General features: G+C 39.6%; 1 protein-coding gene across 1 annotated transcript in view; it reads left to right on the top strand.

The window, feature by feature from the left end:
* Positions 1–21,388, top strand: part of ADAMTS12 (ADAM metallopeptidase with thrombospondin type 1 motif 12) — a 146,056-nt gene that overhangs the window by 104,581 nt on the left and 20,087 nt on the right. Inside the window, exons 14-18 of the mRNA XM_063180381.1 lie at positions 1,977–2,097; positions 4,764–5,008; positions 6,253–6,394; positions 13,530–13,656; positions 20,325–20,535. Coding sequence (XP_063036451.1) covers positions 1,977–2,097; positions 4,764–5,008; positions 6,253–6,394; positions 13,530–13,656; positions 20,325–20,535 — 846 coding nt within the window. The remainder of the gene's footprint in view (positions 1–1,976; positions 2,098–4,763; positions 5,009–6,252; positions 6,395–13,529; positions 13,657–20,324; positions 20,536–21,388) is intronic.

Genomic DNA, 21,388 nt, shown 5'->3' with positions numbered 1-21,388 from the left:
AGAAAATGATAATTTGGCAAAAATATACAATTTGAAGACAAGTAATTTTTAGAGAAGTTCAAAATACAAGCTCCCAGCAGTCATTAATTGTATTTTCTAATGGGAAAGCACAAAGTGCAAGAGTTCCATCTTCAGACTTTCCCCACCTTTCTGTTCAAGGATGTGCATAGTATGGAAAATAAACTTCAAATTTGATGACTCTCCAGAGTGTCTTATTATTTCTTCTGTCTAATAATGAGCCAGATAACTGTGACTTCCCTGTTTGCAGATGATTAACAGATGTACTAATAGTCCAGTAGATGTACTGTGGAATGCATCACTGAGAAAACAGCAACACTTCAGCCTCTCTAAATTATTGGGAAGTGTTAAAGTTAAACTGGTGAAGAGACAGCTCTGAACTCCTGGAAAGATAAAGAAACATCCTGTTTGTGTAGCAGTGGCATCTGTGTATTCTGAATAGTAGATTAAATCCACCCCTGTTCAAATAGCTGCATACCCGGAGGCAAAAAGTTAGTCACCTTGCTGACATATCGTTATCTCTGTAATCTTCTGTACTGCTCATAAGTGTGGGCCTTGGTGCCAGGATCTGTATGTGTGCAAGACATTACAAAATATTTCATTTTTTGAAAGTGGCCTTCGCTGAGAGGAGGGAGAAGCTAAGACTGCTGCAGAACCTTTGACATGGCTGTGGCCTTTCAGAGCTGGTGTGAAAGGTGCTGGATATGAATTGGCAGTAAATGGTGGATGCATCTCTATTTTGGAGCCTTCTTTTAAGTGGTGCCGTTTGGCACCATCTGTAGTTTGAGGCCTTTCCTTGCTTCTGTTTCTCACAGTTTCTCTAATTGTTAATTAAATTCATTGGCACTTAGACAAATGTTCAGGTATTTCTTAAGCTGAAAATTATAGAAAAGCCCTAGGGGATGCAAGAGCCTGTATACCTAGGTTAATCTAATAGATGGATTTTCCTGTCAGAATCTTGCAGAAATACACAGTAGCTGATGTACTGAAGGTGAAATAAGATCAACGTCAAAAGAGGTTCATATATCAGATTTTCCTACATCAAGAGGGTGTTAGACAGGTTGGCAGGTATAGCACCTGAAAGCTTATTTTGAGAAAAATCAGCTGAGAAAACGTGTTTTGGGATGACTTTATGATACTGTATCCCCTATCTCAAACCAAGACAAAACCTTGACGTACAGCCAGGCGTCTGGCTATTCATCTCTATCACAGGCCTCCAGATATCTTAGATGCTATTAACAACCACTAAGTGTTGGACTTTATGCTGTGTTCTGCAATCCTGCCTGTTTTTGAAAAGAGGCAGGAAAAAAAATCCCAAAACGAAATGCAAATTCTGTTGAAATTTAAAGACATCAGAGTACAGAATTTTTGGGTTGGGCAAGGAAGTTTTTCCTGACTCAGGATGAATATATTAGAGTCTGACTTTGTTCCTATAGCAAGTATAAATTGGAAAATTAGTTTTTACTGGAACTTGACCCACTTGACCCACTGTATCTGGACCCATGCCCCTATGCTGGCAAGCTGGAGAGTCATTGATGTAAAGCTTCATGCTTACTGAAGAGTTTCTCTTTGCCAGGCGGGTTGACTGTAGTAGAGGTTCTTTGCTGTGTGATGGCCACAAAAAGCTGGCAGAGATTTCAGTTCTGTTTCTGCATTGCATTCCCAGGAACCTGTGGATGGCTCTATGACATAAGGAAGCAGACACAAATCCTAGATACAGTGGCCAGTCCCAGATAATGAAGCCATTTGTGTGGCACATTTGTGTCTCAAGTGACTGGTCACTACTGTATGTTTTGTGACATGATGATGGTTATTGTTTGTTGGTTTGTTTTTCACCTTGGTGTAATACACCATACAGGATATATACTACATCCCTGCTCAGAAGCACAGTGATAGATGAGCTCTGAGTAGTTCATTGTGGAGGCTGCATTTATACTGACGCTCTTTTTTCCTTCTAGGCTGTTGGCTGTGATTATGAGATAAATTCTAACGCAACAGAAGACCAGTGTGGAGTTTGCCTGGGAGATGGCTCTGCTTGTCGTACAGTGAAGATGATGTTTAATCAAAGCGAAGGATTTGGTAATTTGGATTCCTCCTTTAAATTCTCCCCCTGCCTGAAGTCATTTCTCTGTGTAAAAATGATTGAAAGTGCTTCTTGTTGAAAACTGAGAGATCATCTGCAGGGGAAATTGTAACTGGGTGTTATCACGTGAGTCAGTGAATCAGTGTTATCATGTTATCAGTGAATCACGCTTCTGCTAGAAAAAAATGCATGCTCTGTGCATAGTCAGATCTGGTCATCATTTCATCTGCAATGCTGTGCTAATGGCCTGAGTAAAACTACTTTTTTCTCACTGAAGTTGGAAAGGAAAAACAAGTTCTTCAGTCCTTGTACAGCTCTGCATACAGCAAAGGTTTCATTAATTTGTTCATGTCTGTTTTGGGAACATATAGATTTAATTTTAATGAAAAAGGGAAGGATTAATAGCGTCTGAGGGTTGCCTGTTCACAGGTGTGCAGAAGCACCCACAATAAGGTTGCTCCAGGATTTAATGAGCCCAGTGTAGGTAAGACAGCTGACAATTTGACTGTTATTGAATCTTGGATCTCTAGATCCTTATCAAATGAAACCACATAACCAGGAACAATTCCATATCATCCATCCACAGAATTTTAAAACAAAAATTTATTATGTTGTGTGACAAGCTCAAGAGCTTGCTGCTGATTAGCTTTCCTTTCAAAATCAAATAATGTTTATTGGGAATCAGCAAGAGGCTCTGGGAAATCAGGAAGTAATTTAGCTGTTGGGGAGGGCCAGGGAGAAGGCAGAAGATGATATACTGAGTGAATGGTAACTTCCCTTACCAGATAGTTGCAATACCTTTAAAATAAGGTTTTGGAGCAGCAGCAGGTGATTCAGACAAAATTAACTATGCAAAATCTTGAAAGGATATACAGGTTTTTGTGTTGCAATAGAATACAAATTGTCTTATAGTTTTTATGCTTTGCATTTTGAACAAATGTTATTCTAATTAAATAGGAAAAAAAAAACAACTAACCCAACCCTACTGTAAAAGGACACCAAAATTTCAAAGCCAAGCTGCCAGGATGTGACATAATTAGGGCTTTCCATGCTGTGCTATTTTTTTTCTGGTTTAAGTATGCTTTCTAATCAAGCCTTTAGTTACATAATCACACACTGTGTTTGTAACCTGTCTTCTCTCCACTGAATGAATTGAACATTTGGGAAAATCATTAGATTTGGCTACTTACAACAGACCCAGACCACTGATTTCCTGAATAATAGAAGTGAGCTTCCATATTTTCTTACTTCACTCACTTAGAAAAAACTGAATCATTTAGAAAAAAATGTTTCAGTTTCCACAGTCAGTCAAGAAGACTTGCAGAAGGTAACATTCAGAAAATGTTCCTTCTTAAACATCAATCATTGGAAATCCATATATATGGTTATATAGTATCAATCTAATTAGGAAAGACCTGAAGTAGACAGATTCTGTTTTGCACCACAAGCAGCATAGGATATTTTAACCACTATTTATTACACCACAAAAGAGCTGCAAAGAAAATCGGATGTTAAAGACTCTTGGGCACTTATTTACAGCAGCAGGTTACTGTACAGCACATAAATAGTTCTGGTGGGAGAAGAACATTGATACTGAAGATTGCTTAGCATGCCCAGTGTGGTTTATCTCACTCATGTGAGTGAGTAATCAAAGGTGAAAAGCTCATTTCACAAGAAAGGTGAACAGGATGTGACTCTCAGAATTTAATTCATGACCTCAGAAAGGTGTGATGAGAACTGGGGAACTCATGTTCCAGTCTTGAAGTAAACCAGCACAAAATGCAGCTCACGCTCCCAGTGCACCAGCTTGTAACAGTGTTATCCATCCAATTTCTAGAGCTCAGCTAGGGGCAGTAACAAGAAAGCTACCTGTGTTCACGTTCAAGTATCTATGTGAACTTCCTATTTTTACAATTTAGTAGCAACAACAATAGCAGCTTCCTGTAAGGTGAGAAGCTCAGAGTCTGACATCTCATATTGCCTATGATGTGAACAAAATTCTGTAATAGATGCTTTGGGTCATTCTTAACACACAAACCAAAAATCCCTGAACACATAACTATCCATGAAGAGCCCTTGAACTTTGTTATGAAGATTGGTAGTTTACAAAAAAGTGCTGAATTTATAGTAGTAATTTGAGGCATTTGAATAACATTTTGTTATTCTTGTTGTTGTAGGGCAAACAGTCACAGAGAATTTAAATGCCTTAAGACAAGGTACATGGAATTCTGTGCACACCTGTACATTGTGTACAGATGAAAATGTTCTTTGCAAATTGAAAAAAACCTTTCCCGCAACAGGCTGTTAACTTGCAGGAACTCCCTGGCATTTCTCCAGATTACAGTATGCCAGAGCCCTCAGGCATAGTTATGGAAATGTTGATGCTCATGTGTGGAGTAGATTTCTCCTGGCACAGCTCTGGAAGTCATTCACCTCCACATCCCTTCTAAATGCCACTGGCATTGCCTAAAGACTATTCCCCAACTGATACTAGAAACCCTGACTTGGAAAGTCACACTATCAACAAACTGAAATACAAGCTCTGTGACAGCACATTTGTGTATTTTTTCAAGCAAAGCTGTTGTTTTAATCATCTTACAAAGAAGTAAAATGCAGTGACATTTCTGTTGTTCACCTCCATTAATTTTTTCTTGTCTCTTAGGATATGTTGATATTGGGCTAATTCCAAAAGGTGCAAGGGGAATCAAAGTCATGGAAGTTACAGAATCAGGAAATTTCCTTGCTATGCGAAGCAAAGACCCAGAAAAATACTACTTGAATGGAGGCTATATCATCCAGTGGAATGGTGAATACAAAGTGGCAGGCACAATATTTCAGTATGACAGAACAGGGGATCTAGAAAATCTGACTGCTCCAGGACCCACCAATGAATCAATATGGATTCAGGTAAAGAGGAAATCAGGGGCAGAAAATATGTATATTGGTATATAAAACACTATTAATGTGCTGTCTTGAAAAAAAAAAAACAACAGTTGAGCTGTTTTGGAGAGAAATAAGCACTTTGCTTTTGAGGGTTGTTCATCCTGCCTAAGAACTCAAATCCTGCATAGCACTCCAATATTTGTTAAAGGCTGATATAATCCTGTGCTGGCACTAGTTGGTCAGTCCTTTGCCCAAACTTTCTTGGAGCAACTCATGGCTGTGATGTGAACCAGATCCAGATGAAAAATAAGTTGTCATGAAAAGGGAGCTGATGTGAGGCTGTGAACAGTGAGAGCTAGGGGCCGCTGACAGCAGAGGCAGCTTACAGAGCAAGAAAACATACAGCATTATATAGACGGGTTAATAGCTTGTGGTAAGTGAAACTGACCCATTTAACATCCACAGAGGCTGATTTGTTTCTTTCATGTTGCTTTATGGATTCTGACATACATAACCAGTTTCTGTCAGTTCTGAGGAAACAGTTTGGAATTGGCCTTTTGATCTTCGGAAGTGTCTCTCGTGGCTTGTTTGCATGTGTGTCCACCATGCAATCAAAAGAAGTATTAGAGGTGTGATGGGAGACCCCTTTCACACTTTGAATGTCTTGTGAGAAGACAAAACTAGTGAGTGCTCAGACTTCGCTTTTAGTAGAATTGGGAGGAATAAAAGTTTGTGGCCGAAGTTTTTTTTTCCCCTTAATGATGTTTACTTTCTCCCTCTCAGGTGAATTTCTTGAGTACCCCTTGTCAGCTGGAAATTTTTCTTCTTAATTCAGAAACAATGAAAAATAATGTTAAAGCAGTGTCTGAATAGCATCTGTAATTTTCTGACCCAGAGGTTGTTTTGTAACAGCTATTTCAGCAGGTAGTAAAATTATAACTAATAATGGGGATAGGCAATAGCTCTTAATCAGCAGCATAGGGATGCTTTGGATGGACTTCACATTATCTTTTCTTATAGTCAGTAGAATACCAATTATGGTGACCCGTTTATTCTCACCTGCATTTGCAGAAATGCATGGTAAACAGCTGTGTCTTTGAAAAATTCATGTATGCCATGGTCAACAAAGAAGTGGAAATTCTGCACGTCTGCTTCTCTGAACTGGTAGCAGACTTTATGGGCAGCTTTAATTATTCCAGTTTCACACTTTGAAAGCTCTTGACCAGTAGATTATTAATTAAACCACTGATAAACACCACTCTCTCCAGCTGCTTTTTCAAGAAACTAACCCTGGAATTGAGTATGAATACACTGTACGCAAAGAGGAGAGTAATGAGAATGAGATTGGAGAGCCAGAGTATTTTTGGCAATATGGAGAGTGGACAGCCTGCAGTGTTACCTGTGGAAGAGGTAATTCCTCACTTCCCTTTTCTCTTACTGTTTTCCTTCATTACAGATGTAATCCTCAAAGAGGTAATGTTCTTTAAATCTGCATTTGGTGGGAAATCAGATCACATGGTTGCAGAAATAATGTAAGGAATAACTTGTTTACTTTAAATGAGGCAGAGCACTGGAACATGCTGCCCAGAGAGGCTGTGGAGTCTCCTTTTCTGGAGATATTAAAAATCTGCCTGGTTGTGCTCCTGTGCAGCTTGCTCCAGGAGACCCTGTTGTAGTGGGGGGGTGGGACTATGTGATCTCCAGAGGTCCCTTCCAGCCCCAGCCATTCTGTGATTCTGTGAATAATGTGTTTTGACTTCTAAATAAAAAAATTTAAAATTGCATAAGTCATTATGTTTCTAAAACACCTGCCCTGAAATTCTCAGCTTCTGTGAACCAAAATAAGAAGGTACAGTTTTCTTTCCGTCATAATTTTTTGCCAATACTGTTCACCATAGCCTTTCTTTCCAGCAATACAAATTTATGACCTACTGTTGTTTCCCTATTAAGAGTTTTCTGTATAATAACTACAAAAAATATTCTTCATTTCTGTCTTGCCTTGACAAGTAATAACTCTTTTCTGTCCATTATTCAATAGTTACTTAATTGCAATTAGTCTTGAGAACTTCCATGTCTTTGCCCGTTTGGCAATAGCTTGGGTAGCACTGCAGTTGTACCGTAGTTCTATGCAGCACATTAAACCAGACAAACACAGTGATGACTGTGAAGTAGGATTTAACAACAGGTCTGAAAGTAGTGGCTTCTGGTAACTCACACAAAATGCTACCAGGAGAACTTCCTCTGAAGTAGCTAACATCAATGAGATAAAGTTAATATTTATAGTAAACCAACAGTAAGGATAAAGAGACCAAATCTTTACATTAGTAATTTTTTTCAATCCATCAGTTGTGTGAATAATTTTGAAAATGTGCCGAAAATGTGGTATATGAAGGGAAGTCTGAACCTGGGGGTTAGGAATTGTAGCCTTCTGTCTGAATTAACTCTTGATTTTCACAGGACAGTAAAAGAATTCTGGAGATACAACCATAACATTGTTCTTTGACCATTCTGTACAGTGTGAAAGGAGTAGAAGATTAGTGTTACAACCAGACCAATAATATGAGAAAGACCTTTTCTAATGCTAGAGTATTGGTAATGGCTTTTGGTAATTACTGCTTTTTCAACTCCTTTTTGGAAGAAAAGAAAAAGGACAAACAAGTGTTATAACAAACCCAGCTGTGATTCTAAAAGTAGTGATGATTGCAGGAGTAACATTTTTGAATCTCTTCTGTCAGGGAAGACACTAAAACAATGTGTTTTTAGTGGTTTGGACAAAAGGCATTTTATGACCTAATTTTATAAGATTAAAAGAAGAATTTTTAGAAGCCTAGTGTAAAATATCCCATCCCAATAACATCCACATGTTATTTTAAAAATATTTATATATATATATAATCAACATATTATGGAGACGTGTGTTCATTTGTATTTATGTATGCTTGATTAGATAGATGCTGTGATTTGTTTTCTGTGGGTTTTTTTTGAGAAGAGTCTCTCAGCACAAAACTTGATGTGCTTTCTGGTGGAGAGACACCCACCATTTTCTTTAAATAGGTGCACAAAACAAGTGGTTTTGCTTAATTGTGTTCTGTAAGTGTTATTTCTGATAGCTGCGTAGTTCTGAGTCATATTTAATGTAAAAATTGTTGTGATAAAAAGGGGAGAGGAGGCGAATGTGTTAGTAGACTGTTACGCTGTTTTGAGGTTCTTTTTACATTAGCTGCAGTTTTCCCAGAACTGTTTCTAGGTAAATTGTAGCCCCGTGTACTCTCTTCTGGCTAGTTAACTGTGATGTGGCTTTTATTTCTGCCACATGGGTTACTTATACAGATAACTGTATGGTATGTAAAGTTTTTTCAGTTCTTATCTACTAATTGACTTCCTCTGTTAGCTGCATTTTTGCTCTTAGTTAAAGCTTAGTAAAAGCTTAGTAAAAGCTCTTTTTTGAGCTTACTGCCTTTGTATAAGTAGAAATCATGTGTTTCAGACAGGATTACGGACTTGGTGACATCAGTTGGAGGGGAACCAGGAGGTGCATCCCAGTTCATGAAGGGCACAGACACTTCACCAGTTCTCTGCATTCCTTCATGGACAGAAGAAAAGAAGTGAATAAACCTGTAGTCCTCTTTCCTCTGAGATACTGATGTCTAGAGAAGTAACTGGACAGGTGTAAAGAAGGATAGTTTGCTGATGCAGTGATGCAGTCAGGCTATTGTCTCTCACTCCCTGCTCATTAAAACAGAGAAATCTTGTCACAGAGCTCCAATGCATCACTTGGAGTGGGGAAATCTGATATGCCAATCTGCCTGCAGCTCTCTGCTGATGCATGTTGTATTTGGTTGTGCTCTGGGCCATGGGGATGTTGACCAGCATCACTGTTCATAGCACCACTAAGGCTGGAAAACACCTGAAAGATCAGAGAGTCCCAAGCCTTGACCAAACACCACCTCATCAACCAAACCATGGCCCCAAGTGCCATATCCAGTTGTTTCTGGAACACTCCCAGGGATAGTGACTCCACTACTTCCTGGGCACCCTGTTCTAGTAGGGTTTGACTACCTTTTCAGTGAAGAAATTCTCCCTGATGTCCAACTAACTTCCATAAAATTTCCTTCTGACTTCCACAGAACCTCCTTCTGGCTGTGAACAATGCGATCGATTTCATGTGAATGTTCACTCTGTTTAGATTCAGAATTTATTGCTGTTGACACTAACACACTTGTACCAAATCACTGACATTTGAAGTGTTTTGAGGAGTTTATAAGGTAAAAGTGCACTGAAGTGCACATCGTTTTCTGCCATGGGTGTGCTGCAGGACAAGTCTTATTGAAGATAAACCTACAGAGAGATAAATAAGAAAAACTGTATTTATTTAGGCTAACGTAAGTAGTAAATAGCTTTTAAGGATTATTGCAATCACCATTTTTGTAAACAATTAACCAATATTTTTTTAGGATAAAAAGGAGGACCAAGAAAGATGAACTGCTGAACTAACTTTGACAGCCACAGCCAGTGGGAGCAATTGGTCCTTACCTAGACTTCTGTTCTCTTGGCAAACCTGGACCTGCCAAAGGTCCAGCACAGATTCTTTCATCACCACTGGCCAATATCACAGCAATAAATCCAAGGCTACTTCTGCCTTTGGTGGCCACAGAAATCAGGACAATACAATCAAATGCTTTCTGCAGCCAAGAAAGAAAATTTGCATTAGGAAATAAGAAGTTGGGCTGCAGGCAGGGCAGTGGACTGATGCAGTGGAAAAACAAAATATTCAAATGTTCTCATGGCTTCTTTCATTTCCTTTGTATGCACCCACCTATTGTAGTGTCAAAGGTGGCTCTGGCCAGTCTACTGTAACACCGCTGAACAGGAAAAACGTTCTCAGAAAAATCAAGGTTTTCTGCGGCAGGTATACCTAATCCTTCATGCAGGGAAAAGGAGAACACACTGCAATACCTGATACGCATTTCCAATGTAGAAAAAAGATTAGTTACATTGCAATCCAGTTCATGGCAAACAAGCACCAAAGGGGATAATTTGTAGTAAAAGTCATAACTCTTTTTCTGTCCTCAGTGCAGGACAGGTTGAATCTTTTCCTGCCATTTGCTTTATGCTGAAAGGAATTGCTTTGCAGTCAGAATGTGTGCACACTGGTGTCCTGCAATCTGCTGCACCCTCTGGACAAGAGCTGTCCCACCAGAGCCTGCTCTCAAGACAGCAGGTAGAGCCTGTAAGCTTTTTTACATGCAGATTAATTTAAATGTGTTACTGAGGTTCTTTTCTAGACGAACTACCTATAATTCCTTCTTTAAATAATCACGGAATGGGTTATATTGGAATTAAAAGTGTAAGTACTTCCTCCTTGTCTAAAGGCTTTGGTCTTGTTTCTTAGAACCAGCTTTGAGTGGCATTAAATGTAACAAAAAGCATAGCACAGCACAGCTGCAACTGAGGGAGAATATTAGCCAATATCAAAACTTTGTTTCTCCACAGATAGTATGGGTAATTGGCAGATTTTCAAAGCTCTGCTAAAAGACTTAACCCTAAGATTCTTTTTGGGGTTAACTGTTATGTGCCATCTAAATCCTTTACAACTTTTATAAAGGCCACTCTGCAAAATTATTTCCAAGTGTTCCTAAGCTTGTAGTGTTGGTTTTAGAATGCAAAGGTCACTGTTTCCATTGACTGTTGTGTGTCTCAGTTTTATAGCACTGCAAATGTAAAGACTGGCACTTGTATTCTGTGCATAACTTGTGCATGCACAGAATATAATTTGCTCGTTCAAATACAAAGTGAACTCCTTGCAGACTATCTAAATGCACAGCTCAGATGATTACCTGTTCAAATGAGCTCTAAAGTCAAATATGCATGTTTCTCATACACTTTTTTATATACTTGCTTATGATCCTTCATTTCTGTTGTTTACAGCCCAAACTGAGGGCTCTGTGGCAAAAAGATTTCTAATCTCTCTTTCAAATGCCTTTCACACCCAGATAACTTTGAACTGGTAGCTTGCTTTGCCAACTAAGTGAGAAAGCAAAGTATGTGTGGGTAGCCTCACATCTAAAGAGTCCTGCATTAGGCATGAAGTGTCACAGGGAAGAAGAAGGAATCTCTGAGCAGATTTAGTGAAATGGAGATTATTCTGTGATCTGATGATTATCTTTCTTGTTTTCTCCTACCTTTCCCAGAAATACTTGCAAGGTTTTTTTCACTGAGCTGAGATAGTACACATCAGGTGAACTAATCAGCATTGAGTTCAGAAAAAACTAAAAGTGGTGAAGGGACGAAAACAGCTACCTCTCAAAGCCTTTTAGAAAAAATGTTTAGGTTTCAAATTTTACTGAAGTTTCAGTATATTTAGAATTTTTAATCTGTGGCTTGAATAGGAGATTACCCTCTTAATTTGTATAACTGTAAATACTTGCTGGGGCAGGGTCAGTAGTGACTAGTTGTCTTTTTCTGCAGTGTTTTCTAGTTCAACTTGCTCAAACTGATAAATCCATTTCATTATGTCATAGCATGTAAACCTACATCTGTATGTGTGTGTTGCTATAAGCATATAGGATTCCTTCCAGCTTTGGAGCTGAACTGCAAGAGATTTTGAAACTACAGTGGGAGTTCACATAACGTTCATAAAGAGGTTGTTTATTAGAATAAACTAGTTCATTGATGTCAGCTGGTCCTTTTATGAGAATGTACAGCTTCAAAGCAAAACTTTTGCAAAGGTTTATGGGGGCTTTAAAATGAATTGCAGCAGCTGAAATACACTAAAAATTTATCAAAGCAAAAGATTTGTTGTTGTTTGTATTTGGAACAGCAACATATCATGATTTTGAAAGTAACAGAAACATTTCTGCCAACTGATTTGCTTACATCTAGCAGAAAGATTGTTGAATTTTCTAGTCACATTTATACCAGGGCATAAAAGAGAGCACTGCTCCCTGGGAGTTCTCTGCTGAGACAAAAGTCTTGCTCCTGTTTGAAGTCACCTGTGAATAAGAGATCACCATGTCCAGGCTTACTGCAGTCTTGCAGCTGCACCATGCACCCATGGACTCTTGAATGCCTCAGTCCCTTAATCGTCCCTTACAGGTGACACTAATCACTGTTCTAGAAGATCAGCCTTCATATCTGACTGGGGCAGAGTCAGTCATCTAATCTTGTGCTGTAGTCAGTAATTGTTTTATATGTCTCAGTCAGAAGCCTTAAAGTAATCAAAAAACGAAAGCATTTCCTCACATACCTGATGTTCTCAGGTGTTAAAAAATAGGGATGTAGGTTTCCTTTGGTTTCTATGAAATTATCCAAACAGGCATGCAAAACTCTCTTCTGTGTTCTTGAGCTAGAGCAGTATTAATGATTAGATTTGTTGATCCTACAGGGCTTTTCCAACCTTAACATTTTTATGATGCTATGAATATACAGTGGAATATATTACTATTTCTCAATTATTTTCTATGGATTGCTGTTCTTATCTTCCACGTAGTTTCCCATACTAGTTATTAGGAGGCCTGAGGAAAGGAAAAGCTTGTTTCCTAAACATACTGCTAAATAGCCCAACACTTATCCTTGATGCCATGATAACAGGGCTGTTAGGCCCTGTGCATCCCAGGAGGAAGATAAAAGTTCTAGAGATGCAGTGATTTACAGTGTGTATTAATTGATATGAAAACGAATAGCACAGTTAATGGGAGTTAAAAAATGATTTTTCAGTCTTTTTAGTCCTTAAGATTTGTGTGGACTATTTTAATGCCTCTATATCAGTCTCAGTGCAGTCTTTCAAACTGTAATGTTGCAATACTTTTGTTTACATTGCGTTGCAGCCAGAAATCTGCCTCAAATTATTGCAGAACTATGGGGGAAGCAGGCTCCTAGAAACTGGATTTCTTTAGATTCATATTAGGTTAGTGTAGTATTTTGGTTCATGTTTCTTTCTGTTAAATGAATGGAGTTTTGTATAAATTGAAATGTTAGGAAGTAACCCAGATGGTTTGTGTGAATTGTTTTTGTGTGTTTCTTCATAATTGTTCTTTACCTCTTGCGCTGAATGTTGTGTATTATTTACTTAGAAAATAGAAGACAATTTTTATCATTGATTTCAAAATGTGCAAAAAAAGTCAAAATGTGCACCAAAATTTCTTAAAATTTGAATTCATGTTAAGAGTCACAGGATTATTCTGTGGCTCTGGTCTGTGTTCTGCTTAAACAGCCTTCCCAATGAACAGAGAAAAGGTCAGCAAACCCAAGCGTGCTGTGAATAGCCTGGTGCTGCTGTGTTTCCTCTTGTCTGTGGGTAACTGGAGAACCCTTCAAAGCCATTTAAACCCGCTTGAGGGCCTGCAGGAGCCCTTTCTGAGGCCAGCAAAGCCATCGAGGAAAGTGCTTTCTAATCTGTCACTTGAGCTCTGATCCCGTCCAAGAGAGCTCCACTTGACCTTTCCAGCTTGGCTGAAGGGTGCACGTAGCTGGGGATTCCTGCACCCCCAGCCCAGGATGACTGCTCCTTTCTCTCTCTCTCTGTGTGTGTGTGTGTCTCTGGCAGGGCTGCGGCGGCAGATCGCGCGCTGCGTGCGGAGGGCGAGCGGAGCCGTCAAAAACTCCTTCTGTGACCCAGCCTCGCAGCCCAAGGGGCGGCACAAGAAGTGCCACGAGCAGGACTGCCCGCCCAGGTAACAGCTTCTGGGGCTCTGGGGGTGGGAACAGCATCCTTGCTCAAAGGGAGCTGCTCCTGATGCCAGGCTGGCATGGCATCCGCGGCCTTCCATGGTGCCATGGTGAGGGCTGCCACGCCTTGCAGAGCAAGGTGCCAGAAATTATATAGTAAACAAATCAGAAGTGAGCCATCCTGAGAGGTTTCTAAATCACGTTACTGAGCAGTCTGGCAGAGATAGTTCTCTCATGTATTTAGATACTATTTTTGTTCAGTTTGGGTATGGGTGTGCCGGAAGACCATGTAGGTTTTTATTTTAAAACTGTGTTCTTGCCTTAGCTCAAGTGAGCTAAGAAGAATTAATATATTAGTAATTAGTATATTCCAAAAACAACTAGCAGAGCCTTTAGATGTTGTTTCTCAGTATTTTTTAATGCACCTTTGTCCTTTTTATGAGAGGTGATGAGTGGAAATGCTTACTTCTAAAACTAATTTTTATACTTTCTTTGTAACACAGTACTTGGCATTTTTTATTATGGTCCTTCTTATTCATAACTTTGAGTGAAGTGCAGTTCTCTTAATTCCGCGATCACATGGGAATAATTCCTTTCTCATAACATTGTCTTAATTTATATTCATCTCTGGTTTTTCTGTGCTACCATTCTGTGCTACCATTTTAGCATTTAGTAGGGTAAGGAAGACTAAACATTCCAGGTGCCTGCAGAACTGTGGGCTTGTACCACAGGCACAGATGGGCTGAAAAGAGATCAATACTGGTTTTTGTTTCGTGCTTTAGATACGTCAGTTTTGTCTTCTGTTGTCTTTGAAAGTTGTTTATCCTGCTGTTCACAAAGGTACACCAGTCTTTCCCTAGAAATTCTAGTTCGATCAGAATCAAATCAAAGCAATGAATCCTTGGGGTTCATGGTGTTGCATTTGCCACCAGTGAATTTCATGAAACTTTGATGTTAAAAGTTGTGTGTATTTGTTTGTTTTATTAGTTGTTTCCAAGTATCTTCATAGCAGTATGTGATGCTTCTGTGGGATTTACATCTTTGTGCTTGCAGCATGGTGTACCAGCTGCATTTCATAATTCTTTGTAGATTGCCAGGAAATCAACTGAAACTAGACCAAACTTTTTATTATTTGACTAGTTAAGAGCTGGGGCTACCCATACACACTGAGGTGCTTTTTCATGGCACACATAAACTGTACTATCAATTTAAGAATTCCCAGTTAACTCAATTTATGCCATTTGTTCTAAGTGACAACATTATTCAGACCTGCTCTTGAAAAGTCAGAGAGGGGAATTTGTCGCTTGTTGAGCAGATTGCACAATGTCATGCATAAACCAAACTCTTCTGCAGACCAGGCAGAAAAGCTCTTGTGTGCTGGCAGCCTGTGATGCTTCCTGAGCTCTTTCTGTGCTGCAGGGGAAACCAGAAGTCATCCTTCTGAGCAAAATCACAACGAAGTGCAGTGCAGGAAAACCATATGTATTTAATTCTAGAGTCGTGTTGCATATTTATTTTTCTCTTAGTAACACAAAAGTGACTGTAGGAACTTGACCAAGGGACTGAGTCCCTGTGCTGGCTCTCAGCAGGGCCTACATGCCTAAGGAGGAATAAGTCAAACATAAATCAGATTTCTTTGTAATGAAATTCTTTGTAATGAAATTCTTTGTAATGCTCTTCCAGCTTTCAACTGGTTTTAATTCAAGGCATTTCCAGAGGATTTCTTAGCTTGTCTAATCAGTAACCTCCAATGAACCTCACTCATCCAGCCTCCTTCTGCAGCCTTGAAAAATTTCTCTTATGTACAACTTCCTCTATTATATACAATGTCCTCCTGAATGCTGGAGGCAGGTGTGACTGTCCCAGATGGCATTATGTGGGATAACTGAGAGTCCAGTGGAGCTGCTGAGGACAAAGTGTTCCCTAGAGAGGTGGCTAAACTCTGTGCCAGAGGTGAGGACAGTTCTGTTAAACACAACCCTGCAGGAGACCTTTGTTTAGTGCTGCAGCCACAGAACTGAAATCGTTGGATGACCTTGAACTTCTCAGCAGTGAACCAGGTGCTTTAGAGTAGGTTCTATCAAAAAAATGATGGCTGTTCCCTACTAAATCACACTGATGAAAAACATGCTACTAGACCACTTAATAAGAAATCAATAATTTATCAAACAGAAGTTATGGACAAAGAATAAAATGGTTGTGGCTCTCACAAACCAGATCTTACCTCCTTAATCCATTTCAGGAAGTTGTAAACTGTTTAAATTGCAGATTTAAAATGACAAATTTAAATTACTTCTGAGAAGTCTAAGCCTTAACATTCTTGCTTGTCCCCTGATTTTCTCTGTATTTATTTTATGCTTATTATTACGCTTTCTCCTAAAATAATTCAGAGGAAAATGAAAAAAACATTTAAAATATCACAATACATGTACGCCATGCTTTGACTCAGAACGAAATAAAGATGGCTGGAGAGCTGAGAGTTAAAATGTCATGCAGCCACTCATGTACTGCTTCATTGATATTGCCTAGATGAGTGCATTGAGACTGCAGTACAAATGCTTGCTTTTTTCCAGGTCACGCTATGGAGTATGGTTTCCAGTTGAATGTTTCTTTGGTATGCAGGTGTTTAGTCCCATAGCTGTTAATGTTAAAATCAATGGATGCTACTTGAAAAGTAGTAGGATTTTAACTACTTAGAGCATTGTGAATAAAGTTTTGCTTCCTTCTGTAAAGAAAATTGTCTGGAGCCTTTTTAACTTGACTACCCACTTCAACAGAGTAACCCTAAGTAGATTATTTTAAAAGTACTTGGAATCTGCTACTTGTTATCTGTTGTTATTGCGTTGTCCTGCTTCCAGACTGCTTAGTACACTTCCAACAGCATAATAAGAATGAGAAATCTCTTTTCTATTCTAATGCACAGAGTAAGAATCTATGCACCATTGGTATTTGCTGTGCCTGACATGTGTCTGCTGGACAAATACATAAAGAAGCCAACAGTCTCTCTTTAGGTGTGACATGCCCAGATGGGAATGAGGGAACTTTTGCCCCATAGCCCCAAAATTACATGCTATTGCTTTTTCAACAGGAATCACACATCATTCACCGCACATCTTCTATGTATAGCTGAGGACTATGTCATAGGCTTTTGGGCTCTGTCTAATTTGTTACAAACCTTAGAAACCCAGTTTGTGAGGAAAAGATAAGTCTCATTTAAGGCACCTGAATGCCACCTGAAGGAAGGAGATTTTCTTCCTATCTCTGTCCCAGGCTTGGTAGCAGAAGAGCTGAACACTTGCACCTGCAGCTCAAAACTACCTGAAGTTATTTTTTCACCAGACAGACTCCTCTCTGTTCTGACAGTCTGAGGAAGATCAGTGCTCATTTATTGAAAATTAATTACCTAAATTGTGCATTTTGCTTGTTTGTTTGCTACCACAATCTTTCCGTGCCATGCCTGTCTATGGAGATAAGACAGTCATTTCACTTTGCAGGGATCTGTTGATGAATTAATACTTAAGAACCACTCAGTTGCTGTAGCAGTAAATGCCAGAGGTAAAATCAGAAGCCAGAGGCAGGAGCAAGTATTGGGTGCTGACTCCCATGAGGCTTTAGTGTCCACCAGCTTGTCCCAGTCTCTCACCACAGTCTTTAGCTTGGCTGGGAGATCCAACATCTTGGCCATCTCCTCTCAGAAGTTGCATATTTAGAGCTCGGATTGCTGTGTTAATTCTGGATGTGTGTTTGGCAGTCATGTCCCGTTTTGGTTATGCCTCTGCACTGTGAGGAGAGAGCAAAAGCACCAAGATAAGCAGAGCTTGGCAAAGCAGTCACTCAAGTGTTACTCTCTTCTCTGTGATCCAGAGCCTGCTCTGGGGCATCCTGTACCAGAACAGTAAAAAGGATGTTGGCAGTTTTGCCGTCCTTGCTTTGACTTTGTCCCCCTTTGGCTGAAATGCCACAGTTCAGATCCTGAAGCAGAAACCACGAAGAGACAGGAGCACAGGTGATTCCATGTCAGGTTTCTGACTCTTGGATAATTAGGCATATGCATGAAAAAGGATATGAAAGGATGAAAATAGGAAAACACAGCATCAAAAATTCCAGTTAGTGTTAAGAGCAAACTTCCAGTTAGAGCAAGTTTTTTTGAAGTTACCTGCACTGAGTGAGGAAGAAGACTACAGAAAAAATTACCTGGCTGACTGTAGTTTTATTTTGATCATGAAGATGGAATAGAATAAAATCTTAATTTTGGGATTTTCTAACTGTGGAGCACCTGACTTTTTTGACTACTTCCACTGCTTTCAAAAGTGTTTTGTGTGCGACAGTTGATCACACACTGTTACTGCTGCTCAAGGTAGGTTCTGTGGTAAGCTCTGATAATTTGTTGCTTAGAGATTGGTATTTCAATGTACCAATTGCTAAACCCTCAGTCAGAGCCATTTGAAAATGCTGAGGGGGAAGAGGTGTCAGTTTAGCATATCTGTACCTCGAAATATGTAATCTGGTCCCATTAAAATTAATGGAGCAATTCACATATTTATGTTCCATTTGTGCGGAAATGTCAGCAATTTCCAAGATTATAGAAGAGATAAAATTGTAAAGAAGATGCAAGAGATGATAACAACCCTGAAATGGCTTGATTCAGGTGGTGATAATTTACTCCTTTTTTTTTTTATTACTGTGTTCAGCTGAGGCGTACTTGCTTTTTATTTACTTGTTAGAATTCCTTTGTTGTTTGCAGACCTGGAAGAACAAGAAACAATCTAAAGGAAGGCAAGAGGAGGAGAAAGATATTTTGGGTAGATATTTTGGGATATTTTTTAGTTTAATTTGGAAAGATTCGTTTACTTGGAAAGATATTTTGGGATATTTTTTAGTTTAATCTGGCCCAGAGACTTCACCACTGGGTTGTGGTGGCAGTGGACTGCATTCTGGAGCAAAGCAGTCAGTGCACTTTGGGGTAACTTAAAAGGAAATGCTGTATGGATATATTACTAAACAGGAAGAAGATAGGTGTAGGTACCACAGAGAGGACCAGATGGCTGCACAAATAAGCTGTGTTGCAGCTTGATGGCTCTGAGTCTTGGTTGTTTGGGTTGTTTATTCTTTAGTTACTAGGAAGGTATACCAGTGCCTTCCACATCAGTGGCAGCTCACATGCAGTGGAAGTGAAAATGAATTAAGGAACATGGAAACTGCAATAGGGAAGGGAGAGGGATTATCAGCAGAGACAAAGCATAAAAACTGTTATAAATCTGAATGCTGAACTTTGATGTATTTGTCAGAATAGGATTATTTTTTCTCTTAAGTTCATGGACCTTAAAATTAAAAAAAAAAAAAAAAAAACAAAAAAGAAAAAGAAAAAAAAACCAAAACCAATAGAATGCTGTTGGTTGTAAGCCAAAAGCAATTTTTTTTCTGCCTTTTTAAATAGAAAGGTGTTTTCAAAATATATTCCTACTTTGTTTTCACTGTAAGGCTTTGTAGTGACCTCCTTGAAAACTCTGGAACAAGCAATATTTTTTAGGAGCTTTTGTGGCTTAGAGTTTAGTGCTGGGCCAGATTGTTCAAGCAGCAGCTTGAAGTTGTATTCTTGATTAGGGCATGCTTAACTGAAGGAAAAAAGCTTTTCTTGGTTTGATGTTTTTTCCTCTTTTTTTCAACTATAAAGACAAATCTCAGGTAAATGTCACAGTTGATGCCAGAGCTTCTCAAACTGTAGAAACCTGGAAATTTTTGCTCCCCTTTCTTATCACAGAAGGCAGATATGCAGGTGCACAATCTGCTCTGGGTCAGCATGAGAAAAAATAGTTGGATGGTGCTGGAGAAATGCTGAGGTGAACCAAATGTAAAGGGAGCAGTTCTTGTAGGTAAGGTGTTTTGCACTGGAAAACACATAACATGTTATAGAGGAAAGTTACCCTCGCTTTGGTGGAAAATTACATACCATAGTGTGAAAGACTGACTTTAATCATGACAGAGACACATACTACTACCTTTCTACTTTGTTGAGGAGTTAAGTACTGGAAAGTCCAGCCTAATGCAGGCCTGTACGCCATGCCCAGAGGGACAGTGCTGCTGGGCAGCACAGCTCTGGCTAATCTGGTTTTGGGGCTCTGTGCCTCCCTGCTTCCCCTAATGGGAAAAGGCCTTGTGGAGGGAGGTAACCCTTGGAGAACCAGTTTGAGTATTTGTGCAGTACTGGCAGCTTAGACTGGGTAAAGGGACCTTTTCCACCTCTGTGCTGTCATTACAGACTCCCCAGTGATTCTCATGTCTTAACTCTTCTGTACTGACATAGCAATAAACAGACAAACCATAGGATAGAGTAAATAGATTACTTGCTTAAGTAGATTTTCTAGCAGTTCCTGAGATTTGGATTTGAAGGACTACCTACTCAGTAGATTTTTACACTTTATTGAAGCATGAGGCTTATTCCCCACTTCTGTCTGGAAATCCTGCCTAATTCTGTCTTCTCTCTTTCACTGACTGGCTGGTACTAGAACACAGGGTAGATGGGAGAGCTTGAGTGATCTGAAACTTATGTGAAGAGCTTGTATCTGAGCCCAGATTTTAAATTACTGGCTCTTTTTCTTCCAGTCTCTGACCTTTTCCTTGATGTGCTTGTGGTGGGTTGTTTTCTGATGTTTCTCACCCTGCTGGCTTTCAGGTGGTGGGCAGGGGAGTGGCAGAAGTGTTCGACCACATGTGGCCCAACAGGGCAGAAGAAGAGAACTGTACTTTGCATCCAGACAGTGGGATCTGATGAGCAAGCACTGGATGTCACAGAGTGCCAGCACCTGCTTAAACCAAAGACCCATCTGTCATGCAACAGAGATATCTTGTGCCCATCTGACTGGACAGTGAGCAACTGGACTGAGGTAAATTCATGTTAGCTGAAACACTGAACTTTTTCTCAAAATTACCTATTATATTCAGCAAAAAGGACCAATGACCTGCTGTTTTGCCTTTTACACTTCTTTTCTAGAATACTTTTCTATACTTTAATATGTTCACAAATCCTTTGTACAGGAAAAAACCTCCAGCCTAGCTTCCTAAAGATTTTGGGCAGTGTTGCATGTTAACTTGCTGAGCTTTTGGGACTGTGGAATGTGGTGTGCTTAGTGCTAAAGAGTCTGTGTGAGAGCAGTGGCTGCTGTGGGCCAGACTAGGGGGATGACTACTGTCATCTCTGTAGGTCAGCAAAACATTTATAAATTCTTTACATTCATATCTCTTGCATCCAAAACTCTGCCTTTTTCCCCATAGCTTTGGAAACATACAGGAATTGTTCAAAGCTGCACCAGGAGATGTTCAGGTTGGACATTGGGAAGCATTTCTCCTCTGGGAGGGTGGTCAAACCCTGGAACACGCTGCCTAGGGAGGTGTTCAATGTCCCTAGCCTGTCAGTGCTTAAGAGAGCATTTGAACAGTGCCCGTAGCAGCATGCTTTGACTTTTGGTCAGACATGAGGTGCTCAGGCAATTGGAGTAGGGGTTGAGGGTTGACTGTTGAGGGTCCCTTCCAGGTGTAAATACTGTCTTACCTTCATTTTTGAAAACTCCACTCTCATCTTCTTCATCTTTTTTTTTTCATAAGACTCACTGCTGTGAGAACAGAGTCACATACTGAACTAAAAAAATCTTGTGACTATTGGATTGGTTTATGCTGCTCACAAACCATCATCACAAAATATTTTTTTTTGTTAATTGAGTAACCCCCATGTTTTAAATA

This window comes from Melospiza melodia, chromosome Z, assembly GCF_035770615.1.
Source record: "Melospiza melodia melodia isolate bMelMel2 chromosome Z, bMelMel2.pri, whole genome shotgun sequence".
Taxonomy (NCBI): domain Eukaryota; kingdom Metazoa; phylum Chordata; class Aves; order Passeriformes; family Passerellidae; genus Melospiza; species Melospiza melodia.
Note: the sequence above shows the minus strand (reverse complement) of the source record. Positions and strands in the feature narration are given on the sequence as shown.